Consider the following 27902-nt stretch of genomic DNA (forward strand, 5'->3'; position numbering starts at 1 on the left):
GCAAAGAAATGCATATTTAAGAAACGCATATAAACGCCTAACCAGCGGCATATTTGGCCGCTGGTTATGTAACTTTATTTTTAAATCTCGAGATCCTAACGAGTTTGCTGTGACAACTGTTAAGATACACCTAAATTGACAGTTCTGTGTCTGGCTGGGGCCTGTATCGAGTTACGTTCGTTTTCTGAGTCACGCACTTATGCAAATACGGATAATTCTGATTGGAGAATAAAGGGATGATTGGACGGAGGTGGGAAAGGAAGAGACGCGCTGCGCTTTTTTGTTGCTTTTCTTGTAACGAGGCCTGCTGAGAGATTGCACGAATACAGTATCTGGTACCGGTGGAGGTAAGCGGGATTTAGCTACTTGGAGAAGCTCTGTGGTCATTTAGTAAAGGAGAGAAGCCATGCGGAGTGTGTGTCTGAAATCTACATGTATACACATAAATTTCCGCAGGCCTAAGATCTGGGCCAGCAGGCCTCGGCTGCCCATGTGGATGGAGAAATGGGAGAAGGGATCAGTTTTCTGTTCTGCCCCTGCCTCTCGTGGAAACCGCGGCAGGAGCCAAGAGTCAGATATGGATCATTCTGATTGTGAAGGGGAGCAGGGGACAGGCTGGAGAGGAATCAGTGTAGCATCGCACATTCTGGATTGCATAATTTAGTATCGCCCAAACTGCGTGGTTTGCACTACCCCGTCGAGATTGGCAGTCTAGATGGGATTGGCAGACTAAAGCGCCCACTGCTACCGTTCTGCTCTTGGCTGCTGTGTGCGCTAGATTAAAGGGACTTGGATCTCAACGCTTCAAAATACCTGATAAAATTGGTGGCATGTTGTGGAGAAGGACACCGAGCAAAAATGATCCATTCTGCTAGCAGTATGATCTGCATAATTCAGTACTTTATTAGATGAATGAACTAATAAATCATTAGTTTATTAGACACAGCAGTCAGTGGAGCTGTGGATAGGTACATGGGAGGCTAGAGTTCCTTTTTCACCTCCACCCAAAGCATCTATGAAATGAGCTAGAAAAAAGGAATACCATTCCATAACGGGTAACGCAAGGGTGGGCAATATGTGGCCCTCCACATATTTTGGCCTACAACTCACATGATCTCTCACCATTGGCTGTCTGGCTAGGGCTGATGGGAGTTGTAAACTAAAACATCTGGAGGGCCACAAGTTGCCCACTCCGTGGTAAGGGAATCATCAATGTACTTTTTGCATTTTAGTTCCCTCTGACAAACAGTTTTACATCTCCCCACCCCCCCTCCTTCTTCCAGCATATGTTAATACTTCATACATCTGATGAAGCGGACAGTGTCTACAGAAGCTTTTGCCAGAACACATTTGTTAGTCTTTTAAGGTGCCACAGGTCTCTTTGTCGTTTATATCTTATATCAGAGACTCTAAATTTACATTGCTATTGAGCTCCATCATGTCAAAAGACAAATGGTTTAAGTTTCCCTAAATGCAAGTAAGACAAAATAAACTGTTTGACAGGCAGTTCACTCTCAGCTGAAGCAGATCAATGGAAAAGGAAGTGACCCCTGAAGAAGAAAGGTAGGAATATTGACCATCAATACAATCATGGGGAGGAGATGACACCTCTCTAAGCAACTGGTTGCATCTCTATAGGGGACCCTGTTCTTTTGTTGATTGTCAATGCTAGGGATCAGTGGGGGCAAACATAGGTTTTTCTCTTAAATTTATTTATTTATTTACTCTGGGCTCCTGAAAAACCATGTTCCCTCCTTTTATTGTTGTGCCCTGACCTCAGAATCCAATACTATTGCAGCCTGAACCTTTTCTCTGTTGTGCCTTTGGAGGAGAGGCTTGGACAGTTATTTATTTGACTTGGGGAAAGCAAGGTGCTATGGCTGAGTTGTGAAGATCTCCGTTCCAATCATAAAGCTTCTTTTCTCACCCATTTGTTGGATAAATGAGGGCTGATTCACACATATAAGTATGTCACTCAATGATTTACCACTCAAAATCTCAATGTACAAAGAGTCTGTATTGAAAAGCATTGTGTGCAAGTTGATACAAAAGTGCTGCTTGGAGTATTTGATCTGTGATGGCTGTTTAATTATAAAAAGAAAATCACATGATGCTGCAATCATGGAATGACATATCTTTGTGTTGCTTTTGTCCACTGTACTTACAGCACTTCATCCTGCACCCCATTTTGTCTCCCTTTATGGCAGGGATGGGGAATCTTTGGCCCTCCAGGGTTCTTCAAATGGCCATGCGCCCTTTTCCCAAACCACCTATCCTTTGGTGGTTTCCCAGCTTTTGTGCAGTTTTCCCCCATTCTCAAAGGTTGAAATGCCTCTCCTAAGGTGTAGTTACTGGAAATAAGAGCTTTAAGCTGAAATACGCTTGTATTTTTGGCCCCACCCTGTCCACCACTGGAATGCAGTCCCTGAGAGCTTCTCCCAAATTCAGTTTGGACCTTGGGCTCAAAGAGGTTCCCCACCCCTGCTTTATGGCCATCTTCTCCCTCTCTGCCCAAGTATGATGTTCTTCTCTCTTTTGATACCTACATATACCACAAAATCAGCTCAGATTGGGATTCTCTGACTTGTGGTATATAAAAACAGTGGTGCTCAATATATAGATGCCAGAGCTAAGAGCAACAAGTCTTCCCACTTTTAGAATCCACTGTATGGAACACTGATCATTGAACATTGTTGATAAAAAGGGCTCAGCAGTCTTGACCCATTCAAGCTCCGATTCAGTGTACACTTACTTGTAAGTACAGTCAAACTCACAGGAGCTTACTTCTGAGTAAATATGCGTAGTATTGGGCTGTAAGATTTGGAATGACCAGGGAGGATAACCTGATTGTCCACAGAGTAATGACTATATTTTTTCTGATATTTTGTCAGTTCCATTATGTTTTGGAAGGCATTAAATTTACAGGACACAGAGTAACGGCTAATTATCTTTACTCAGAAACCTAAGGAAGAATATGGAAGCATTCTTGAACCCTAAAGAATCTGCCAAATTTATAGCAGAAAACAGCAAAGATGTGTATATTGAAGATGATGGTGTACGAAAAGTTGCAGAGATGTTGTTTGACAAAGTCTTAGAGAAGGAGTTCAGCGTGGCTGGCTGGAAGTCTTCTCATGAGCTGAACCCTCAAGCAGTGACTGAAGATGCAGTGAACTGGGTGTTCCTTGTTGATGCCCTCAATTTTTCCTTTTGGTCTGAACATGAAGACCATAAATGTCTGGTGAAGTATAAAGGCAAAACCTACAGTGGTTACTGGTCTCTTTGTGCTGCAGTCAACAGAGCACTTGATGAGGGTTAGTTCCTAATTTTCCAAATTTAAGAAGAGCCCATGGGCCAATTTCCTTGATTTAGGGGGGACATTCCATTCAAGGCAACATTTTGCTATGTGTGCATTGCTCAGTCATCTTTGAATTTAGATTCAGATCTTGCAGTTGTTTGTACAGGTAATAACATATGAGCTGCAATATTATGTCTGAACAAGCATGGCCCTTGGTACATAATATAACATGCTGAGCCACAGGCTCCAAGGGTCAAACTACACATTACGTTAAATATATAGCATGAGGCTCCCAGTATGTTTTTCCCTTCCTCAAAAGTAAGGAATATGGATTGGGACCACAGTGCATGGGTAGGTGAGGGTTTATCCTTCCCACCCCAGCCAGGAACCCTGCCCCTGGAATCTCTCTCCCCCATGTTGCAATTACAGATAGTAAAAAACATTCCCATTGGTGACAATAGGAAGGTTTAATTTTTACCATCTAAGTGTTGAATGCTGGGGGGGTTCTGGAGGAGGGGTTACTGCTGGAGAGGGAAGGGTCAGACCTCACCTCTCCTCATGCTGCCTTGTAATCTGGGCTGGAGCACCTCCACTGACTCTTGAGGAAAGAAAAAACATAGCTTCATGCTATGTATTTAACATAACATGTACTTTGACCCCAAATAATCGAGGGCCAGCACAGGACCATAAGAAGAATTCACAAAATTTTGCTCTGCCTGTTCCTTCTGTGGAAACCTGAGCACTGTTCTGGTGCTTGCGGGGTTGTTAGGTGGAAGAGCCTGGAGGGCAGTGTTATGGAAGCAGGCTGGTACATCAGGTAGCTGCGGACTGGACAACAGCTGTCCCTTTTAAATCTCATATCCTATTTGCTTTTAGTCTAACCCCTTTAAGAGGGAGGCACAGGAACAGGATTGGGTTGCACTGAAGCAATGCTCTAGAGGGAATTTAATTGAGTGGTGTTGATTTGCGGGAGGCTGATACCTTTGGGAAGCTTACACACAGGATGTAAGGGCAACAGCATCCCCTTATTATTTGTCCTCAGCATCTGGTATTCAGAGGTATCCTGCCTCTGAACATGGTGGCTCTGTTTAGTTTTCATGGCTGATAGAGGGGCTTCAATGGGCAGAGCTGGGCTGGAACAGATAAGAGCTTTGGGTGATAGAGCTGAGAGAAGGAATTGTCAAAGTGGCTTCTTAAGGTGGGAGGAATGTAGCACCCCCCATTTTGGAGGCATCAGCTGCTCCTGTAAATCTAAGCAAAATACAAGTAATGTTACTATAGGTGGGGTTGACCACTGATTTGGTAATCATGAAATAATTTGGTAATTATAAAATATCATTTAGAGCCCGTGAGAACTAACTGTGGGGTGGGGATTCAGTGCCCTTTCTACTAGGTGTGTAGCATGTATATGCCACTTGGATTCATTACTCTACTGGTGGGAACTGCATGAGCAGCATTCTTTTGCAGGAGCCACATAAGTTGGAGTCTACTTCCACTCATGAATCACCTTCATCATGGTCTGTGGACAGGAAAATGTTCTGTTCTATATTATTAAAAATTATATTGTAGTTCTTTTTTTCCTTTTGGGGGGGTTACCTCTGAGAAGTTTAGCCTGAACATAAAAATAATAAACATTTTTTAAAAGATCAGCTGTTTTAATAGAGAGGCAGTCTAATATAAGAGTCAATTGTTTAGTTGTTTTAATAATTGGTAAAGGTAAGCTCTGAAGATTTACCATGTAGCTGGGATCTTAATACATAAGGCTCTATAGTATTGCATGGTTGTTACTATTATTTCTTATTATTTTTGCTTTCTGAAGGAACACCCATTACTAGTGCTTCATATTACGCCACTATGACCCTGGAGCAAGTGAAGCATGTGTTTTGCTCGGACACAGGTGTTCCCATGCCTTTAATCGAGGAGAGACATCGTGTGCTGAATGAGACTGGGACAGTTCTCTTGGAGAAATATGGAGGCTCTTTCCTCACATGTGTTAAGAAAAGTGGGAAAAGTGCCCAGAAATTACTACAGATGATAGTGGAAAATTTCCCATCCTTTAGAGATGAGGCTACATTTCAGGTAAGCCTCTTGTGCTTGGCAATATTCAGTGTTGCCAACCAGAGTACACCATTATTGTGAAAATGATGTTTAATGATTCTTGCCCGTGGTGGCAGCAGTCACCTATTTGGGAGGGAATAATCCTCATCTGGCCTGATTAGAAGGTGGAGAAAAAATTCTACAGTGATAAACTTCCACACCCACACCTAGTTAGTTTAGACATCACATGAAACCATGGCATACGCTAATCATAGTTCTGAATCCAGACCATGGCTTGAGGTGCCAAACAGTGAAACCATGATTTAGAGCTGCTTGTCTGCTCTTGTTTCCTGTATGCTTAGCAGTTCCATATCTCAATGTATTAACCTCAGGAGCCGTAACTTTGGTTTGTCAATTCTGGCATGATGTCAAATTATCGTTCGTATGTTTTTTTCAAACCCACTCCAAAACATGCTTTCTGATTTGCTAGCTGATTGCAAACCATGGTTTGTTGATTCATATATGCTACCAAACCATAATTACAGTACAATTCTATGCAAATCTATTCAGCAGTGTGTATAGGATTGCAGCTTTAAGCTTCCTTAACCAGGCTTTTAATGTGTGATCCTTGAACTGAGTCAGTGTCTATACATTCATAGTGAAAAAAATCAGATTTTAAAGAAGACTACAGTATGGTAACCATGGGTTGCATAGTTTATACTGGACAGTATGCAGTTGGACACAAGCACTAATATGAAGTATGTTACACTAACAAAAGGGTCTTATAGCACAATGCCAATAGCATTAGCTGGCATGCCAGGTTTTCTGGGGAATCCTGGCGCACCAGCCAATGCTATTGGCATTGCGCTAGAGGTCCTTTATGTTAGTGCAATGCAATTTATGTTCGCACTCATGTCCAGTTGGGTACTGCTCTCTGTTTACTATGTGTAGTGCATAATGATTTGGACAGTCACAGATAATTGGCATATTCTATTTAAATGTAGTAATTTGCATTAAATGTCCATGGATATAAACACCTCACTATGACTACTAGACATGTGCCTATGTTACCATTTGTCATTGTCGCAGTTTCTAACAAGAATGGAAAACGTATGTAGTTGTGATTAATTTGCAGAATTTATTACAATTGCGGAGTTTGAAGTTTGGTTGTAAAGTTTTATGTTTTTTTAATGCAGAATTTTAGTTCTTAACAGAATGAGAGTGAATTCACATCAACAAAACAGATAGGCCATTTTCCACATGCTAAACTGCAGCTGTTTGGGATTGTTTGTTTCTAAGAAGCTGTTGTCTTAGGTTAGCTATTTCATATAATTCTTCCCTATCATATTTCAGTTATTTGGACAAGGGCTGTTGCCACAAGGAGGCAGAGTTGATAAAATATTTAAAATTTCTTAGCACCCAGCATCATATTTTGTTAGGTGACTGATAGTTCTGCACAAAACTGGAAACAAAAAATATATCTATCTCTAAACACAGGTTAAAAAGTTCCAGAGAGCAAGGTGATGGATTATCATGGGATTTCACCCAGTCATACAGTAGTAGCACTTTATTATGATTGAAATGATATTTTAAGTTCTGTAACTTGAACCGATTAGGTCAACTGTGTGATAGGCCTGCCTGAGATTGGTGTGTGTGGTGGGAAAGCATAGGTGAAGTGTGCGTGTATTGATAACATATCAGGCTTTGCTGATCAAGAGACTTCCAGTGCAATGGCCTGTGCATTTTGTCAGGACCAAGGATCTGCTTTAGTTTTGCCCCAAAACATATAGGTGGCCTTCTCAGTTATGACCCACTGCCTCAGCTTGGTGCCTGCCAGAAATGCTTCTGCATAGAAGAACATTACAGGGTGTGATAGTCACGTACCACATAGGTAGCCCTAGCTGAACATATGAAGGATCTCCACACCAGGGCTCCAAATTCCCGGCAGCAGCCAGAATTAAAAACTATCTTCTTGATTGGGGCTGCTTATGTGATAAGTAGATTTCAAATGTTAATTGCTTTCACATGGAGTATAGTCACAGTGAAGCATTTTTCAGGTGCCTCCATTTGAGAAGAGTACAGTTTCAATTACAATTATAGTTTCCCACATCATTTCTAAGGAGCCATTATTTAGCTATAGTAGCTTTTAATTAGAACATTAAGTATATTTATAACTTTCTAAAACTTTGCCTCTTCATCATATTACATACTAGTGCAAATCTTGTGTGGCCATGGGGACTAGTAGTCTGAGAATACTACTACATTTAAATGTACTACAAATAAACAGGCAAAGGTGAAAACAAAAATATGTTCTTTTTTAAAAGATATTTTACCTCTTCTTCCTGGTTGTCTTGTCTATCTGTTTGCGTCTCTTGATTTTCTGTCTTTTTCCCCTCTGCTGTCCTTTCAGCTCTTTCTCCTCAGATTTTCTTCCCTCTCTTCTAACTATCACCAACTGATTTTTCTTCAGCCCCTTTACCAACATTCTGTACCTGCCCTTTCATTAGCCTAGCACTCTAAGAGCTTATTGGAGTAAGCATTATTACACATGCATACACACATTATGTCACATATTACATTACATGCACAGTGTGGGGCATATGCATTAACTTCCCCTTTGCCTCATCCTTCTCCCTTCCCAAGCTGCCCAAAGCTTAAGCTTTGAACATTTTCAAAGTTTCAAATTTTTCTGCACATCTACACTGCTCAAGCTTCCGTTTAAAAAAAAATGAGCAAAACTGGTCTGATAGATCTCTAGAAATAAGGCTTATACTACCGTATTCTTAAATAAGATGATTAGGTTGGATCCAAAAGTTCCCTTCCTCTGGTAGAAAGCATTCTGTTGGAGCAAGGAACCTTTGGATCCAACCTATTGGCCATGCTGACTGGGTGTGATAGGAGTTGTAGTTTAGCACACCTTGAGGGCACCAGATTGGAGGAGGCTGTTTTAGGTTATAGTAATTAGTTAGAGAATGTTGAGGTCCATCTCAGTGGTCTTTTATATTTTTTGGCATTTGTTTTCAAAATATTTCTTAAATGATCGTTTCTGATTAAAGTAAACTCTCAGATAAATGGAAAATATGGTTCATGTTTCCAGGACTAAAAATGCATTTGTGTAGTGTCTTTTACAAGAAGAAGGTATTGAATGCTTCCAAAATCCAAGGCTTACAAAAAGAACAGTAACTGATAACAAAGTGTAGAATAGAAATAAAGCCATGTACCTTTATTTATACAGTTGGACTGTAATTTAATCTTTGACTATTTTTCCACACCAAGTTACATGTTCTGAAGGAAGATAAAATTTTCACTATGGTTATAACAAAATGGACGGTACTATCTGTTCACATTGTTAACATAGTTTCCCTAGCAACAGATTGAGCTCTTGTGAGGCAGAGCAGTGCAACATCAGGAAGAAATGTGAGATGCAAGTGGTGAAAATGAATTAGATTCCACCAGTTTAATCAGAATACATATACAAAACACAATTTTATTTGTCATAATTTTGCTTTATATCGTGATCCTAAGCATATTATGTGGAAGTAAGCCAAGTTGATTTCAGTGTGATATACATATATCTTGTTTTGAAATGCAACCTTAGTGTTATCTGCTGATTTTACAAAGTGCTATATGAGATCTTGTTCACCTTCTCTTAGGATACAATCATATATCCACTTTCCTGAGAGTAAGCCCCATTGAATGCAGTGGGACCTACTTCTGAGTAGACATATAAAGGATTTTGTTAGAAAGTTTTTTCATCTACAGAGCACAAATTATAGAAGCTGAATACTATATTCTTTGTCTGAAGGCTTGTAAATAGTATGAAGTAAATATATTGTAAATAGTATGAAGTAAAGTATTACATTCAATTGGCACATTTTAGTTGTATTAATTAACATAGGCTTGGATCCAAAGTCTTTCCTTCTGTCCAAAGAAGGCTTTGATTTCCCCTCACTCTCTAATTTTTGTGCTTTTTTTCCTGGGCCTTCACATCTCTGCTTATGACCAGTAATCATGACAGTTTGCAAGGTTAAGTATGCAAAAATAGGAAGGTGCGTGCTGGGCAATCTTGTCTTCTATTCTCCTTTCCAGAGTTGTTCCTTACTGCTTCATTCTGCCTTGGCCCAGCCCCACACTCACAAAAACAATGTAGTGAACTGAACTGAAATGCCCATTTCTCATCAAGTGAAAATGAAATACCTCTGTTTAGAAGGTAGAGTGGTAAATATTGATATTTGAGAAATGATCAAGTTGGTTCTTCACTTACATAGAAAAGACTAATTTAATGCAATGAATCTGGTAGAGGCATTGATTCAGTTTAGAAACTAACTGTATGGCTAACATGCTCATATTCAGATTATTCTATTTAGTTATAGCATTTTCACTCCATTCTTGAGCTATAAGACAGTCCCTGCACCTTCAGGGTGCAGTCCTATTGAGATAGTTGGCAGCCTCCAAAGTCGAAGGCTGCCGAGTATCCAATGCAACGTATCGTTGCCTCCGTGCTCCAGCCGCCCTGCATTTTTGGCTAGATGGCTGATTTTGGCTGTCTAGCCACAGCTTTGAGGAGGGGGAGGGAAGGAGGCCACGCGGTGCATAGGAAGCTGCATAATGCGGCTTCTGCGGCCCCCTCTCCACCCCGGGACTGCCCCTTTTTCCCTGTCTCTGTGCTGCGTTTCCAGTAAATGGAGATGTAATCAGTGCGAAGAGAACCACACCAGCTACAAGGGCACAGAGGAGGGGGCAAAGAGCATGGTTTCGCTCTGGCTCTGACCCCAGTTCCCAGAAACCGAAAAATCCTGTGGCCCTCTAGACAGTGTCTAGTGGCCATAGGATTGCTCCCTAAGAGAAGCTTAGTATTTACATTTTTGTAATCAAACAAGTTAAACAACTGATAAAAAATTATTTTTATCCACCCTGATAACTAGTATGCTGTCTACCATGTTACATATTTTCTGTATTTAAAAGTGAAATAAAATAAAAACACAAATTCAATTGTTTAAAAACCGTATTTAAAAACAAATAAAATGTATGAATGTTTTGGAATTGCTTCCTATTGCAGTGCTGATAATGGTTTTTTAAAATATATGTTTGTTGGCATTTTTTGTATATATTATAAAAAGGATGAGGAGGAAAAACATGTAACCATAAAAGCAAAAGCTATGCAGGTCTGGAAATAATTTAACAAGCATAATATTTTGATATGGCACTTGAGTACTGTAGTTTTAAGGGGTATGGAAGAACCAGTTTAGAACAGAATGTCTACAATACTGAAGAGATAATTGTCGTCTACCTTCAAATTCATTTTTCAGAATTCCAAGAAATCCAGCTCAATATATAATGATGTTTGTAGATTGAAACTATAATCCATTATATATAGCAGAAATGCAAACGTCGGTGTAAAATTAAGCACATACATACCCCTTCACCAGAAATGCAGCTGCGGCTTAAAACAAAACAGTTGGTTTACTCTGTCTAAAATGTGCATCAAGGCTGTGATCTGCACCTGTAGCCAGAGCTTTGGGGGGCATTGCAACAGCTGTTCCCAGTGTTGGAGACAAGTATCCACATCCGCGGTGGCTTAGTGGTTAAGACGCTGAACTGCAGACTGGAAGGTCAAGCAGGACAGTAGTTCGAGACCCGAGTGCTGCGTGATGGAGTGAGCTCCCGTCTTCAGTCCCAGCTTCTGCCAACCTAGCAGTTCAAAAGCAAGAAATTGCAAGTAGATAAATAGGTACCACTTCGGCGGGAAAGGTAACAGCGTTCCGTGCACCTCGGTGTTCAGTCATGCCGGCCACATGACCACGGAAGCGTCTTCGGACAGCGCTGGCTCTTCGGCTTAGAAATGGAGATGAGCACCATGCCCTAGAGTTGGACACGACTGGTTGGGGACACCTATACCTATATATATCCACATCTCCATACTAAAGCATGTTGAAATAAATCTTAAAGCAATCTGTTTTTCCTTTGTCTATCAGGGTAGAAAAGTGGCTTTTTACAAACGGGCTCAAATCCTTGTAGCTGACACCTGGAGTGTGTTGGAGGGAAAGGGAGACGGCTGCTTCAGTGACATTTCCAGTGTAACTATATTTGCTGACTATCGAATACCACAGGTGCTTGTTCACTTAGGAGCAATGAAATATTCTGATGAACTAATGAAAATACTCAAGGAAGGTATGAAACTATTCAGGATAATAGAGTATTCTTACACCAACTGAGAAATGTATTGTTGTTTTAATAAACACCCCCTCTGTGTACATAAAAATTCTAATCTTTGCGGCATCAGCGATAATAATATTACATACTATAACAGTCAAGTTTCCAGCCTATGGAACTTAAGGCTACAGTCCTGTACACTTACCTGGGAGTAAGTCCCGTTGCACTCTAAGTAGACATGCTTGTGATTGTGCTGTAAGTTGCTAAACTGGATATGTAATTAAACAACCCACTTCCTCCCTGCTATTATACTGAAGAAAAATAAAAAGGAAGGAATGAGACTATTCTGATGACTCTCTGCCAAATCTTGTATACCCCAGGATTTCATCCATGGAATGTACTTTCTTGTCCAGTGGTAAGGAAGGGAAAGTTCTTATTCTGAAACATTATTTCTAGGACAACATGAGCATGAGGGATTTGCATTGTTCAAGGAGTGTACACATATCTTTGCAGTTCTGCTTCTGACAGCTCAAACCATGTGCACTTTCCGTTTGCATGGCCACAGCCTTGTGTCTTCCTTTTTCCATCAACAACAACAACACAATGGAGAGAAAGAAAGAGCTTCAATTAACAGATCCATTTAAACAGTTCCTCATTCCCAGTAGAATTTAGAGAAGTTTTAGAGAAGGAAGTGTGAATCCTGTTTTCCCCGTTTCTGTGATTTACTTCCTAGCTAATAGTTAAAAAAAATAAAAGAAAAAGACTTGGACTGAAACAGGAGTATTGAATGACTCTGCTGATGAAACCTACAAGTGCTGACAGTTCTGGGGACCCTGGGCCAAAAAATTCTTAGTGCCCTCAGTCCCGTACTCATTGATGTTAAATACTGTTACACATGTGTGTGTAGATATTCACAGTACTTTATTATTTTGCAATGAAGATTAGCATCAATCTATAAGGAGAGGACTAGCTGGGGCTCTTAGTCCTGGATCTTATTGTTAACCTCTTCATCCTGCAAGATATATTACTTCACTAAATACCCTTGTCAGTTTTGCAAATTAACCCATTGAAAATATATAATCTTGAATCATCCTGATTAAAGTTGAAAACATTAGGCATACATTGATGCAGTTCGCATGATCAAAATAGCCCACCATGGTTTATTTCAGCCATGGTGTGCTTCAGTGTGTGTCAGGTGGGATTTGAATATTCAGCTCCTGTCTTCGGCTTGTCATGTTGTGCAAACCTGGGCAGCAGGGGTTGTGCGAGGGTTAAACAACCGTCACATAACCCATGGTCTGTTGTTGGGTTATACGAGGGTTGCTTAACCCTCATATAACCCCCGCTACCTGGGTTCGCATGTCACGACAAGCTGCAGCTGAGTGTTGAATATTCAGAATGGCTGCCTGTACATGTCGCAACCCACCGTGGCTTAAATTAGCCATGGTAGGCCATTTGATCGTGTGAACCGGCTCATAGACTAAAACAACTGCAGTCTACAATTCCTACCTCCTTTGTTCAGCTTTACAAATTCATATTAATCTCACTGATGCCTTCTGTATCCTGCAGGGCACATGTTTCAGTCTGGAGACAAGCAAGAAGTGGAGATTCGAGGTTGTTCTATTTGGTGTTGTGATCTCATTTGCAATTACTTGTTGGAGCTTTATAAAAAGAAAGGCCAGAACATGAGTGAAAAGATCAATGCAGTTCTCCTTGATTATTATCTATGGGACTATGCTCGGGATCATCGGGAAGATATGAAAGGAATTCCTTTTCATTGTGTACGTTGCATATACTATTAATACCATCTTTATGAATGATACTCAAGTATAGTATAAAAAATAGACACTAACTTTTTCTGTATAGAAATTTGAAATTTACAAATAAGTTGGAAGCACTGCTCATGTATTCTCCGCCTCCTGATTCTTGTCTTTTTGTAGCTATTACTATATATGTCCAGCTTGCTTTTAAAACAGAGAGAGAGAAAAGCATTTTTCTGTAATGTTTATAGTTTTACATACTGATCCTTTGCTGCTCTGATTACTTTGTTTCAAACTCCTGGCTCCATAGCTAGTATACTAAAGTTGCTATTTTGTGTTCAAGTAAGATTTTTTGTATTGGGTAGAAAAATTGTGTGAAATAATATTAAGAAATCTGGATTACATATACTTATAAGATATTTTACAGTTTGGCTGATATCACAGTAGTAAATGCTTCCTCAGATTACTTTGTCGTGTGTGTGTGTGTGTGCGCGCGCGCACGTGCATATGCATGTATGTATGCATCTTTTCATAACAACTGAAGCTGGCTGTTGCCTACCAAGGCTTATTACCTACCAAGCATAAAAATATTTTATTTAAAATGTTTTTATGCTAGCCTTCATCAAAATTGAGTCCAGGGTGGTTACAAGGTTTAAAATACATACACACACCTCTCAAATAAATGAGACCAGCAAATAAAAATGTAATCAACAATGCTTAAAATTACTTAAAAATCCTGAGCAAATAGAAAGGTTTTTGCATTGAGCAGAGGGTTGGACTCGATGGCCTTGTAGGCCCCTTCCCACCCTACTATTCTATGATTCTATGATTGTCTGATGCCTAAAAAAAGTTCCTAGCTATTACTTTTACCTGGAGATGTTGGGTGTTGTGCAGTGCATGCAAATTATGTGATCTTCCCACTAATATATGTTCCCTCCCCCCATCTTTGCAAGAATGCAAATGTACTCCCCACAAGTTAAGAAAAATTACATGCTTCTGTCACTGACATTAACGCCCTGTCACGCAAGTGCTGGGAACGGGGGAGCAGGCTTTCACACACTAGCCAAGTCTTCTATTGAAGCGGCTCTAATGAGCATAGAGCATGCTTACGTGGCTTGGGATGTGGGAAAGAGCCTGGGCAAAACAATATCCCACATTGCACAGAGGCTATGTATAAGGCAGGCTTTATGTGAATAGGGCTTCACATACTGTCCGACAGGCTGCCGGCAGGATTTGACTGGTGCATATGGCAAGGGGCATAGCTAGTGCGTACAACTCTTTGATAAGTGTTCATGTCAACGCATCTTTTGTAAATGTTTTGTTGAACGCACAGAACCCTTCCTGGGCAAGCGTTTTTTGTTGGCTTAGGGCACAATCTTAGGCATGTGTAGACAGAAAAAAGATGCTACAACTCCCAGCATTCCCTGGCCAGCATGGCTAGCCGGGGAACGCTGGGAGTTGTAGGACATTTTTCTGTCTAAACATGCATAGGCGTGTGCCCTTGGTTGGTTCACACTCCTTGCACGAGGGTTGCACCGTCCAGTTATGACTTGGGCCGTCGGATACGGTTCCCCCAGACATAATTCTCGTTATCGCCTCAGAGGCAGTGCATACTGTCTCCAGGGGGGCGGCTCACATGTTCACCTGCCAGCTCCCCAAGTATACTGTAATCTGGAGGTAGAAAGTTCAAGTGATGCACATGCGCGTATAAACAAGACGCCCCTGCAGAGCGGCGCGGAAAGTTTCTTGCTCCCGCCCAGTTTGGCGCTCCGCTTCCCGGAGAGAACCCCTCATGGCCGGAAGCGCGGCGCCAGTTCGCTGGGCGCCCGCAGGGTGCGCTGTGCTCGCGGGCCGCCCGCGGAAAGCGAAGGCGCCGCCGCTCTTCGGTGGGGAGGCGCCGGCTCGCTGTCCGCGGCAGGGGCGGGTTCGCAGTTGCCTGGTGAACGAGTGTAAACAACAGAGGGGAGGCGAGAGGCGTAGAGGGTGCCGGCGCTGCTGCCTGGGTGGCGGCGGCCCGGCTAGGCCGTGGTCGGTGAGCGCTGGAAGCTGCAGCAGCAGCAGCCCTGGCAAGGTGGGTGCTTCCTGGCAGCCCGTTCACGCCGCGCGTGGGCCGTTGGAGTCCTAACCCACATGCTGCCGTGAATAGCGCGGGCTACGCGGAGGCACCTGAGAGGAAGGGAGGGAGGGAGCCCTGCTATGCGTGGAGGGAGTCAGGAAAAGGGCGGCACGAGATCCCCCCACCTAATGTAAAAGACCCGGCTTCGTTTCATGCCGCCGCCACTAAGTCCGCTTTGCTAAACTCGTCTGCACCTGAATTTAAGTGTCGAAGCAGACATTACTGTAAACGTGTGTCGAGCAGCTTTGGTTTCTGTTTTCGTTTTTACTCTAGCGTAAGTGCAGGCCCCGATCCGACTCTTAAAAGCTTCCCTACCGCCCCACGTTAGGGGCTAGATCCGGCCGGGCCCTTGTAGAGTAAGAATGAAAGAAGAAGAAAAAAGTCGTAGCTGCTAGGTACACGTTGAAGGTGATCTGTTTGGGCTCTAATTTAGAGTGAAATAATCCAGTGAACTCTCGGTTAACTATACCCACAGAGCCGGCGGGGTTGGGGGGGGGGGGGGAGGCGCGCGCTTATCAATGCGTGCTTAGAGGTGAAGTAGGGATTCTAACCCGCATTAATGATTGTGAGTGTGGAGACAAGTGTGCAGTGGTTTTGTTGATTGGCATGGTCCTCAATGCTTATTTGGGAGCAAGCGCTATTGAACACAGTTGGACTAATGGGTAGGTGCGGTTTGAGGCTGAAAAGATATGTGGATTGATCTGTTCCAGCTAGTAAAAAGAAAGCATACCTAGCCTGCTGTATTTTATTCTTGAGTCCCTTGCATGCTTCAGCCTGCCACCATTATTTTATTTACTTCTATATCCCTTCTTTCCTTCCAGAAGCTTAATGTGGTACACACATCCTCGCACCAATTGAGCTTCAGGCAGATTTGAACAGAGGTTTCTAATATTGTTATCTCTCTTCTCCCCGCCCCCCTCTGTTCCCCAACTCCTGTATCTCTTACAGATGTGTGACAGACAGGTGGTGTTTGACAGGTCTGACACTTGCCAGAATTGAGAAATATTCACATGACAAATTTCTGCTTGCCATGTCCCTGTGAGAGGTACAGAAGCACTGCCAGAAAAAACTGGCAACCCTAATCCCATTCACATGTCATAGATTAGACAAGGATATTTTTGTTAGGGGAGGCGGGCAGAGGGAAATGTGCTTCTGTTTGGGCTTTTCCCTTTTTAAAAATGTGTACAAATGTGTGTTGAGAGGAGAAACACAGCCTCCAAAGTATTTTAAAAAGCAGAACAAAGCTACAGAGGGATGAAAAATGGATAGTTATTTGGAGAAGGGAAGGGTAGCTTTGCTTCCCTTGCTACATTTTATAAAGTAGCTGAATGAGTGCTTCAGGATTGGGTTTTTGCAGCAGTTAACACAAGGCCATGGTATGGTGGGGTGGGGTAGGTGGATGAAATAAATATGCTGTGGAAAAAAATAGTTTACAAATGTAGGCATTAGGACAGAGTTGCATCACTTACCATTAGAGATACTGCAAATGATATCTAACAGATGTCCATCACTCCTGTGCAACCACATCTCACACCACACAGTAATAGTATTGTGACTGCTATCTGTAGGACCTATAATACATATGGTGAAATTCATATATAATGGTGGAAAACAACATTTTATAAGACAAAAGGGTGAAATCTTTATATTAATAGCCTTTGATGAGTAGATATGCTCAAAACATGTAACTGTACTGTGTCCTTTCATGGATAAAACATATCTTTTGAGATTTGTCTTTTTGTTGTTGTTGCTAGTTTGGTTACCCCAGAAAACAATAAGTTGAGGAGGGGAGCCTGAGTTCAAGAAATTTTAAAAACACTTAAATGGAAAACCTCAAATTATTGGTGACAGACTGAAAATAATTTCACATAATAAACATTCAGTGAAACCCTATGAAGGGTTTTAAAGCAAAACAAGACTGCAGTCCTATACAGACTTAGTTATTTCTGAGAAGACATGTATAGGATTGTGTTGCAAATATCATATTAGTTTTTTTGTAGAACTAGCCATGTGTTAACACACTTTAACCTCTTGTTGAAGCAGCTTCTAATGCAGCAAAAGAATTGGTGTGTCTCCCCACTTTTTAATTGCATATTCCTTTAGAGTGCTCATTCATGCAGACTAATGAGTGACAGTACAGAAATGGAGTATGGTGGTTATTTAGATTTACATAAATAAAGAGTGTGACATTCAGGAGAAGTATGTACTAGGTTTATTTAGTGTCAACCAGGAGCAGTTTTAAGGTATTTGAAAGACTTGCATGAGAGGTTCTTGGATATAAAATAGGAGAATATGACTGTCACTTTACAGTAACTTTTCAGAGCCGTCTTTCATTCTACAACATTCTTCAGTTAAGTGAAAAGTAGTCTCTAAGATTTTGCCCTTTTCTTCCTACAGAATATACCTTACCTCTTGAATGATGAAGACTGAGAATGTTATGAAGACAGAAGTGCTAGGAAATCTCTTAAAGAAGTTGTATATATTAAGCAGGAACTGAACCCCATATAAGCTGCAATGGAAGAGATTCCAGTTAAGGTAGCAGTGAGAATAAGACCTCTGCTTTCAAAAGAAGTACTTCACAACCATCAAGTGTGTGTGAGATTAATTCCAAATACTCAGCAAATTATCATTGGAAAGGACCGTGTTTTCACTTTTGATTTTGTTTTTGGCAAACATTCAGCCCAAGATGAAGTGTATACAACATGTATTAAGCCATTGGTGGCATCTTTGATAGAAGGCTATAATGCAACCGTTTTTGCCTATGGACAGACAGGCTCTGGAAAGACTTACACTATTGGAGGAGGTCATGTTGGTATGTTTTAAAAAGCTTGTATTTTAGCGTGATTTAGACACAGTTTTCTTGGCAAAATTACATAAACAACATTAAATCTAATTATTGTTAAAGCAACAATAAAGATAATTTCTTCATAAGCTGAATATCTGTTAATAAGGTAACTGCAGTTCCTGACTTCTGTTCCCCTTGAAACAGGATGGGGCCATAACTTTTCACACTAAACACAGTGCTGTTTCCATTTTGAATGGTTTCAGTAATATTATGCAATGCAAAGATGATAGTTATCTGCCTAACGGCATTTCTGTACTCATTGCCATCACATTGAAGGACTCTTAGTTATGAAATAAGTGAACAAAAATGAATCAAAAGTTTTATGTTTAAGTATGACTTAAAATGTGCCAAGTATTACTCTAATCCTAGTTTTCTGCCAAAATATAGGTTACAGAAGCTGTCCAGAACAGGGAGTAATTCTAGTAATTACTCTCAAAGCAGCAGTAACAAAAATAAATAAAGCATTTATGATGTGCTGCTTTCTTCATAAGACATTAATTTTGGTACAGTACACCCATTAATATAGAGAAATTCTCCCAACCTCTCTCTTTCTCTGTCTGGTCTCATGGGGTGCTATCCATCTTGTGTGAGCAGACTTCCACTTGTGTAATAGGACTTCCCCTTCCTGTCCTCCTCTTGCGCTCCCTGTGCCCTCCCCCCCACCTCAGATTTGCTCCAGAGGGACAGCTGGGGGGCTGAAGTTGGGAGGGGGAATCTGGTCTTCCAGTAGTGTCTGTTCTACTGGTGGATAGACACAGTTGGATACAATCCAGGGAACGTAAGGTGTGTTTGGGTTGATGTGCTACTATCTTGCTTTCCATATTAGGATTTTTATGCCAGCTATACGCTGATGTCACAGGATCCACACCACAGACAGATGTAGTGGCTGTACCAGTGACCTGGTTTGCACATAACGCTAACCCATGGTTTATTTAACCCATGGTTTGTTTCCCTACCCAGGGTTTGTCTGGCAGACTACCCTTTTCTTAATTCCTGGGTTGTTTGTTTCCCTCCTCTGTAGTACTGTCCTGTAGAGCGGCTTGGTTTTTAAAATAATTCTTGCTGCCTCTGTAACCTGGTGAACCAACTCATGAACAAGCCACAGTTCTGGGTTCCCATGTAATAACAACCCATGGTTTAAACAATCCAGCATTCGCAACCCAACAACAAACCCTGTATGCTTTCTCTGGGCTGTTTATGGTTAACAAATGATGGTTTGTTAGTGCAGCTGGATTCGCACATCACAGCAACCCAGAATTCAACAACCCGTGGGTTAAATAAACCATGGGTTAGCATTATGTGCAAACCAGGTCAGTGTCTGCAAGAGTCAGAATACTGGGTAGTATCCAGTAGGGGCCATGAACGTGTGGCCAGCCCCAGTCCATGTATGGCCACAATATTGCACTTCCAGGGGCAAGCCCCAACATGTGTGCAAACGCGCATTTCCAGAAGGGGCACAACCTGCCCCTTCCGGAAACCCGCGTTTTCATGCATGTCAGGGCTTGCCCCCGGAAGCATGATATCACGGCTGTGCGTGGACCTGGACTGGTGGATCTGTGTGCATGTGGACCGGGGCCTGGCGGGGCTGGCCGCATGTGCACAGTCCCTACTGGATACTACTCACAGTGTCAGTGCTAGGTCATTCTTTGCCATTTCCTTTCCATTTCCATTAGGAGCACCAGTATAAGGGCTGTTTACATGTAATGGCAACATTCAGTGGCAAATCGTGGGTTAATTAACCATTTGCGGGGCAGCATACTGCATGCTAACTGCTTCCGGTTTGCAGCAACAACCTACAAATGTCCCAACCACTGTGTTCAGGTTAGGATGTCATGCAAACAGCCTACAAATAGGGCGTTTATAAGTTCTTGCTGCAAACTGGAAGCAGCTCTTGTGATGTGTGTGTATGCAAATTGTGGGTTAATTTATCAACTCACCTTTGCTGCTGAATGCTGTCATTATGTGTGAACCAGGTCATAGCTGTGGACACTGACAAGGTTGGAAATTGCCATAGTTTATTTATTTGCTGAAGTGATTTAGAAAAATGATACTATGCCTGATTAAATTTTACTAAACTAAGCCACGAGTTTAGCTCACAGTTTCCAGCTGCATAATTGCAGATGACTTGTTTAGTGCCAATTTGATCTTGAATGCAGGCTACTTGATTAGTTTCATATCATATTTACAAAATAGTACCCAAAATCAGAAATCCTGACCATTAAAAAAAAATTTGTTCTGCAAAAGGTTTATTTTTCTTCCAGTATATGAATCATCTTTCATCTTTATTTTATTCAAATTTAGTGTTCCTGCTGGATTTGAAAGTGTATCCCTGCTCTATAGTTCTAACAGCAGGATGTTGTATTTGGTTCAGTGTATTTGTGACATACTCAAATCAGACTCCTGCTATTCAAATATTGATGTCAGTGGTTCCAATATATAGGAAAGGAGCTCCTTTATGTTTTCAATTACTTGGGCTTTGTTTTATTATTTTATCTAGTTTCAATAATGTTGCAATGAATTAATTTGAAGATTGAATTTATTCTCTTGGATCATGTTCATTGGCTTGTTATTAGGTATTGTTATTAAAAAAAACTTGATTCTAACAAAGACATGTTCTTTAAATGCCCTGCCTTGCTGCATGAAAACAATTTATTTTGCCTCTTCATATAAAAAAGATATATCTTTAGTGTCTTTAAGAGAATCAAGGTGTTAATTTTTAAAATGTAGCTAACATTATTGAATTACTCCCTGCTACCTAGAAACTTTCAATGTTGTATGTGAGATGCTAGATTGTTCGATATTTCAAAATTTAAATTGGCTTATGTACTAAGGTAACACCTTTTTGTTTTGTTCTAAATATTGTTTCCTCTTTCTGATAGCTTAGGTTGTATACCTGAAAGTATTACTTCACTATAGTTCTTTGGAAAGTTGTAGTAATAATAATACTTTTGTGTGGCTATTTCATATGCTCAAAGTGCTTTATATGCATTATCTCGATGTAGTCCTTACAACAATATGTGCGGTGTCAGTACTAATCTGTTGGAGGACTTCTCTGGACTATATGGGTTCAGGATTGCAGTATGACGACCTGACTGCATAATCCAACATTTTGCTGCTGAGGTACATAGAACTGCATTTAAAGGTCCCAACATTAAAAAAAAGCTAACTAGTACCTTTGGTCAGCAGTAATACTTGTATCGGTGGGTTACTTCCGAAGAAGAGCGTGGGCCCATCAACACCAATGTGTCTTCAACATATTCTTCTATGCACCTTTTTCACATCTGTTGGATAGAGTTTTAGGTAAATGAAAACAATTGAAGTATTTACTGGGAACCTGTACCCAGGTTGGCCCAGTGAGTATGAAATCTTTCTTGTGAAGACATATTTAAGAAAGAGCAGGATGTTTGATTACCTAGTCACTATAGGCAATATCCAATTTTGCACTGGTGGTAGGGAGTTTGTGGAAGTTGACTTCCACACCCCCTCAGTGTGGGATTTGAGGAGCAAGGGGAAGTCCCCAAAGGTCAGGCAAAGGCACTTTCCCCCATCTCATTCCAGAGGATCCCCAACACTCTGGGGAGGCTTTTGAGGGGCTCTGGAGATTGTGGGGAAAGGAAGAGGGTAGAGAAGTTGGCTTATGTGAACTCCCTTCCACCAGTGCAGCATCTGATAAGATCCTATTTCATTTTTGATATTTCAGTATTAATTTTTTTTCAAGTTATAACCAGATATTTGTATCTCCAATAGTGTGATAGATTTGTGTGACCTTGACAGAACAGAATGACTCAGGTTTATAATGTGTTGAGCTAAAGAGTCTTCTGGCATTTCAATATGTACGTGTTTGGCGAATCTGCAGATTTTCTTTGTATTCTTGGGTCATGTTGTTGTTTACATTTTAGCATCAGTTGCAGAGGAAGAGAGAGGTATCATTCCACGTGCAATCCAGGAAATATTTCAGATTATTTTTGAAAACCATAATATTGACTTCACTGTGAAAGTTTCTTACATAGAAGTCTACAAAGAAGAACTCAGAGATTTACTGGAACTGGAGACCTCTATGAAAGATCTACACATTAGAGAAGATGAAAAGGGCAATACAGGTAGAGATGTGAATTTGAGCTTAAATTGCATGTTTGCTCTTATTTGTCAATAAGCAGTCTTATAAGCATGTGTTTTAATGCTTTAAAAAACACACCTGCATAAACTCATGCTCTCAAAGGCCTACTGTTAAGTTAATTCTCTTTTAAGAGCATATTGTTAAACTTGCACAGGAAACATTTTCTTGTTTTGGTAAGAACGTAATTCCTAGTCTAATTTGGACAAACATGTACTGTATATTATCTATAGTTTATGGGTTTTCATGCTACGCATCACTAAAACCTTACCCTACTCCTTTTTGACAATTGATATTTTTACTTTGTTCTGGTTTAAAGAGATGTTCACAATTAGAAGGGTTTTTAAAATGAGTGTGAGAACTTAGTATTTAAATCAATATCTGTAGCATATTACTGCAGTTATAGTTACAAAATGACTATAGTAACCCTATATTTTTTGTTAGAGTAATGTTTCTCCATTTAAAAACTTCCTTCAAGCTGCAGTATTTCATAGAGGCATAGTGCTTGATCATAAATATGAAATGGTCATAGGCTTACTTAAATGTTACTGTACAACAAAGACTTGCCAAATGTTTGTCTTCCTTTGATTCCATTATCAATTTTTATACAGTTCTATACTGTAAAGCAAACAAACATAGGAAGTAGTTTAATACCAAGTCAGATCATTGATCCATCTAGGTTGTTACTGTATGCACTGACTGGCAGTGGCTTTCTGGGGTTTCAGACAGAAACTGTCAGGGATGAGTCTAAGCATTTTGAGATGTCTGACAGCTCTGCATCAGAGTTGGAGCAGCAGCTAGATCAGAGGCTGGGGGAGGGACCCTCCCTAATGAGCCAAAATGCTGGAAGAGAGTCCTCCCAAGACCTTGACCAACAGATGGCCCAGACTGAGTCCCTGCCCCCTCCCTCCACTGTGAGAACGCAAGTTTCCGGGCAAGGGGGAGGAAGAGGGGAGGGACTTAAGAGACGCTAGGACACGGCACAAAGCAAAACAGAAAGATTAGTGGCAGGGCTCAGACACTCTGCCCGGATAGCCACTCTTGGAAGCCAATGTAGGAGAGAGCCACCCTAAGGGAGGGGCATCACTGCAAAGCTAGCTTGGACAGGAGGTTCATACCCCAAACTGCTGACAACTTTCTCTCCCTCTGGTTCATCTCCTCTGCTTGGAGATTGTTGATTAGTTGTTTAGAACCTGGGGCCAGCCTGAGAGTTTTCCTTGAATCTGTAGGGAGACTAGGTTCTAGGAAAATAAAGTTGTATTATCCTCCTGAAACTTTGTCTATTGTGGTGTTGATTGTGAAGGGAAAGGACAACCCAGTTCTAACAGAAACCTTTCCTAGCCTGACCTGAAGATGGCATTGATTTTTTTTTTCATGCAAAGCATGTGCTCTACCACTGAGCTACAGCCCTTGGCTTAAATGTCATGTTACGTGAGCAGACTTCTGCTCACACAAAGGACTTCTTTCTCTTCTCCCCTCTGTAGCCCCCCATGTGCCCCCCATCTGCTCTAGATGGGCCCCTGGCCCTATGGAGCAGATATTGGGGCACAGGGGCTGTAATGGTGAGAGAGGAAAGGTTTTTCTACCAGTGTTTCTGTTCCACTGGCAGACATCCAGGGCTGGATACAACCCCTTACAAATATATATCTGCACTCCATACAAATACCACCTCAAGTCATTCGCAGTGATATCATTTATAATAACAGCTGCATATTTTATAATGCTATATTTTATTTGATGAATGTTTTCTTGTTTGTGAAATAACTACCCATATATATTTTTAAATAGTCTTCTACGTTTTGCTGACAGCTTTGTTTGTTTACCATTCTTCTTGGCTTGTTTGTTGAAGTTATTGTTGGTGCCAAAGATTGTCAAGTTGAAAGTGTGGAAGAAGTGATGAGCCTGTTGGAAACCGGGAACGCTGCTCGACATACAGGCACAACCCAAATGAATGAGCATTCTAGCCGATCTCATGCTGTTTTTACAATCAGTATTTGTCAACAACAACAAGCTCTGCAGACTCCAAAGGATACAGACTCTGCACAAGATTCATCTCGAAGTACAGGCCAGCTGATTGCTTCTAAGTTCCACTTTGTGGACCTTGCCGGATCAGAAAGAGTAACGAAAACTGGGAACACTGGTGAAAGATTCAAAGAATCAATTCAGATCAACAGTGGCTTATTGGCTCTGGGAAATGTGATAAGTGCTCTTGGAGACCCAAGAAGGAAAAGTGCACATATTCCATACAGGGATGCTAAAATTACACGTATTCTTAAGGACTCTTTAGGAGGAAATGCCAAGACTGTTATGATAACTTGTATTAGCCCCTCTTCTTCTGATTTTGATGAATCACTAAATTCCATCAAATATGCCAACAGAGCCAAAAATATTAGAAACAAACCTATTGTCAACTACAACCCAGACTGGGACCGTATTGATGAAATGGAGCTTGCAATTAAGTTGCTTCGTGAAGCTTTGCAAAACCAGCAAGTTAGTGGACAGATCCCTGGCAGCCAAGGGTTGCAGGATTTGTCTCAGGACAGAAACAGAATCCGTACTCTTGAAGAGCAGCTCGCCCAGCTTCAGATAGAAAGTTTCAACTATCAAAATTGTATAGAAGAAGCCTATGCGTTCCTTGTTGACTTAAAAAATATTGCCAGCCTATCAAAAAGTCAACATGAAAGATTGCAAGATTGGATCTGTGTGGCTCAGGAACTCAGGAAAGAGGCTTCAGCCATTCCCCAAGTAAACAGTGGAAGTGGAGGTGACCAAGAAGGACCATATCATATTACAATTCTTCAGCTGAAGAGAGAGCTGAAGAAATATCAGGTATTTACTGTATAAATAATAGTGATAAGAGTATATAAAAAAGAAGTCCACATTTTAATTGGAAAGATTCTTAAACCTTAGTTCTCCTGTTAGGGATCCTTAATAAGTTACATGTACATTTCCTGCTTATCAGGGTAGCAAACCAAATTTGCTAGATGCCCAGAAGCAAGATTTTCTTCATTAGAATAATATGTTAAGCACAAATAAATTGTGTGCTTTGGGTAAGTAAAAAATCTGAAATAGTTTTACATGGCTTAATTACATGATTACTCTACTGATCAATGCTAGTTTGAACCCAGCTAATATTTTATACCTTAACAATAGTTAAACTGTTGGTGTGAATTAATTATGGGTGAAATACAGTGTTGCACGAGCAGAAGACAAGCTCACGCCATGGATTCTTTCTTCTGTCCCCTGAAAAGTCACTCCAGAGGGTTAGTGGGACCTACAGACCATTGTGGGCTGTGTCTTGGGCTGCAATGGGAAGGTGGGAAATGCCAAAAATTGGGTGGAAGAATCTTGCACTGGTTGTGCAAGGTTCCCCATTTGGCGATTTCCCCGCCCCACTGCACCCCTGTAAGCTACACCTTACAATGTGCAATAGGTTCCTTTGATCCTCAGGAGAGGCTTTTCAGGGTGTACAGAGGGCAGCAATGGGAAGGAGGGAAAGGAAGAGATCCATTTTGCATGAGCTTGCCTTCCCATGCACACAACATCGGATTTCCTCCTATGTTTTGTACGAAATTCTGCCTTTCTACATACACAAACTGAAGTTGTATTATCTATTCGTATGAAATAGAAAATGTCCATCTTTACCATTATTCATCACATGCTTCGAAATATTAAAAACTGTGCTAAAACTCCTTTGCTCTTTTCTTTGTAATACAGATTTGTCTCCTGATTCATTGTACAACATCTCAGATTTGTCAAATGAACTGTAATACTCATTGATACTAACTAATCAAATCACAGTTGCTTAACTTTGCAGAGTATTTTTTGAGCTTTGTCATTCTGCCTTTCATTTAAAGTCTACCTATAGCTACATGGCAAATGACCGATTCTGAGTTACATATTGTAGTGACAGAGGAAAGCAGGCTAGATTTCTCAGTCCTACTGCTGAGTGAGAAACGAATAGTTCTCAGCAGGAGTGTTATACAAGAGAAGGTGAAAGAGCTACTCATGCTGGTAGCTTTTGAACAGCTGTTTCTGCTAGGTCACACGTAGCTTGTCAGTCTTCACCTCATAATAGTGCTAGACACATAACCTATAAAGAAGAACTTGTTTTCCCATTCCAGTCCTGGCTTTCTATTCTCATTGTAGCGCTCCCATCCCAAATCATAGATAAAGCACACGCAACTTATTTGAGGCAGTTTTGATTACTTTGCAGGAACATTTTTTTATTATAAAATAACAGCTTACTGTGACCTATAACATGATTCTTCCCATATAATCAAAGTCTAAGTAATAACAAAGACCAAAACACATTACTGTTTTAACTAGCTGCTATCCTGGATTTTAACTAAATAAATATAACAGCTTTATCAATCATGTGACAATCTGTGTTGTCTTGATACTCCTTATATATTGCAGCTCTAGTTTCTGCCATTTTCTGTTGGGTTGATAGAGCAAGAATTTTGTAATTAATGGATATGCAATTTGGAGAACCCTCCTCGTATTTTTGGTTGTTTATTCTTTATCTATTACCTAGCAGGCTCTTGCTACAGATGCAGAAGTGTTTTGTGAGAGAGAGTTTGAGATAAAAGTATTGCAAGATGAAATACAAAAGCTGATAAAGGAGAATCAAGAATATCTGGAATCGCTGAAGGAAGCACAGGACACAAATAGGCTACAGGTAATTTCCATTTTGTGTAGGTAACTTGATAAATCTGGATAAAATAACACTGAAGTTGTTAGAAAAGATTAATACCTTAAACACTGGGGAAATAATCTGAAAGACTAACCATACAATCCTATGCATGTTTGTTTGAAAGCAAATCCCACTGTATTCAATGGGTTTTACTCCCATATATGTGTAGTCTTGCAACTTAATTTTCAGTTAAACTGCCAGAATTGCAGTTTAGTAACTATAGGCTGGTTGCTAACATCCCCTTCCTGGACAAGGTGTTTGAGCAGATGGTTGCAGGCTAACTCCAGGCACTCTTGAATGAAACTGATTATCTAGATCTATTTCAGTTGGGCTTCAGGCCTGGTGTTGGAATGGAAACTGCTTTGGTCACCCTGTGGGATGTCCTTTGCTAAGAGAGGGACAGGTGGAGTGTAACCCTACTGATTCTCTTGGACCTTTCATCAGCTTTTGATACCATCAACCATTATATCCTTCTGGATAGGCCATCTGAGCTGGGTGTTGGGGGTACTGCATTTTCAGTGGTTCCACTTCTGCTTGGATGGCTGATTCCAGAAGGTGGTGCTGGGGCACTATTGCTCTGTCCCTTGGCAGTTATGCCAAGGTATGCCACAGGGCTCTCTTTTATCTCCTATTCCATTTAACATCTAAATGAAGCTGGGGGAGGTTATCTGGATATATGGCCTGAAGTGTCACAAATATGCAGATGACCCCCAGCTTAATCTCTCCTGTTCATCAAACCCAGGTGAGGCAATGGGTGTTCTGAAACAGTGCCTGGATGAGGTAATGGACTAGATCCAAGAGCACCCTGACCAATAAACTGAGACTCAGTCCAGATAAGTCAGAGGTAGTGAGTGGTTTGTCTACCCAGATGAATGATAACTTTTTC

At 41.0% G+C, this 27902-nt stretch overlaps 2 protein-coding genes and 1 long non-coding RNA gene across 17 annotated transcripts in view; 2 read left to right on the forward strand and 1 right to left on the reverse strand.

The window, feature by feature from the left end:
* Nucleotides 1-223: 223 nt before the first annotated feature.
* QNG1 (Q-nucleotide N-glycosylase 1) lies at nucleotides 224-18296 on the forward strand. 11 transcript variants are annotated; one of them, XM_084834215.1, is made up of 8 exons: nucleotides 224-347; nucleotides 1284-1563; nucleotides 2959-3311; nucleotides 5115-5374; nucleotides 11308-11503; nucleotides 13055-13266; nucleotides 16310-16406; nucleotides 17759-17817. In XM_084834215.1, exons 2-7 carry the CDS (start codon nucleotides 1532-1534, stop codon nucleotides 16358-16360), a joined length of 1104 nt encoding a protein of 367 aa, XP_084690341.1. In that variant the 5' UTR covers nucleotides 224-347; nucleotides 1284-1531; the 3' UTR covers nucleotides 16361-16406; nucleotides 17759-17817. The 11 variants fall into 11 exon arrangements, with proteins under 11 accessions (XP_084690341.1, XP_084690337.1, XP_084690342.1 ...); XM_084834211.1 differs by having other exon boundaries at nucleotides 1284-1366; XM_084834216.1 differs by having other exon boundaries at nucleotides 1504-1563.
* LOC146352505 (uncharacterized) overlaps nucleotides 9097-27902 on the reverse strand; it is a 44852-nt gene continuing 26046 nt past the window's right edge. Inside the window, exons 2-5 of the long non-coding RNA XR_014787748.1 lie at nucleotides 21380-21487; nucleotides 17771-17870; nucleotides 16831-16932; nucleotides 9097-11023 (exon numbers count right to left, since the gene is read on the reverse strand). This is a non-coding gene — a long non-coding RNA (uncharacterized LOC146352505). The remainder of the gene's footprint in view (nucleotides 11024-16830; nucleotides 16933-17770; nucleotides 17871-21379; nucleotides 21488-27902) is intronic.
* The window catches only part of KIF27 (kinesin family member 27), a 35488-nt gene continuing 25461 nt past the window's right edge, over nucleotides 17876-27902 (forward strand). For 4 of the 5 annotated variants that reach the window (XR_014787747.1, XM_084834191.1, XM_084834189.1 and 1 more), the window contains exons 1-4: nucleotides 17876-18173; nucleotides 22106-22306; nucleotides 24170-25149; nucleotides 26858-27001. Coding sequence is in view for 4 of the 5 variants with exons in the window: in XM_084834191.1 (XP_084690317.1) it covers nucleotides 17876-18173; nucleotides 22106-22306; nucleotides 24170-25149; nucleotides 26858-27001 (1623 nt within the window). In the remaining variant the exon portion in view is untranslated. The remainder of the gene's footprint in view (nucleotides 18174-22105; nucleotides 22307-24169; nucleotides 25150-26857; nucleotides 27002-27902) is intronic. The other variant, XM_084834190.1, reaches the window with a different exon arrangement.

The sequence above is a fragment of the Heloderma suspectum genome, chromosome 2 (genome assembly GCF_057233095.1).
Source record: "Heloderma suspectum isolate Gila_16-S chromosome 2, 16-S_ref, whole genome shotgun sequence".
Taxonomy (NCBI): Eukaryota; Metazoa; Chordata; class Lepidosauria; order Squamata; family Helodermatidae; genus Heloderma; species Heloderma suspectum.

What these genes read in the sequence shown, in the direction of transcription:
- QNG1 (XM_084834211.1), top strand. Translation starts at nt 1,287, where the DNA reads ATGTTAATACTTCATACATCTGATGAAGCGGACAGTGTCTACAGAAGC. An exon ending in AATGAAAATACTCAAGGAAG is followed by an intron (nt 11,504 to 13,054) that starts GTATGAAACTAT and finishes TGTATCCTGCAG; the next exon opens with GGCACATGTTTCAGTCTGGA. An exon ending in AAGGAATTCCTTTTCATTGT is followed by an intron (nt 13,267 to 16,309) that starts GTACGTTGCATA and finishes TATCTCTTACAG; the next exon opens with ATGTGTGACAGACAGGTGGT.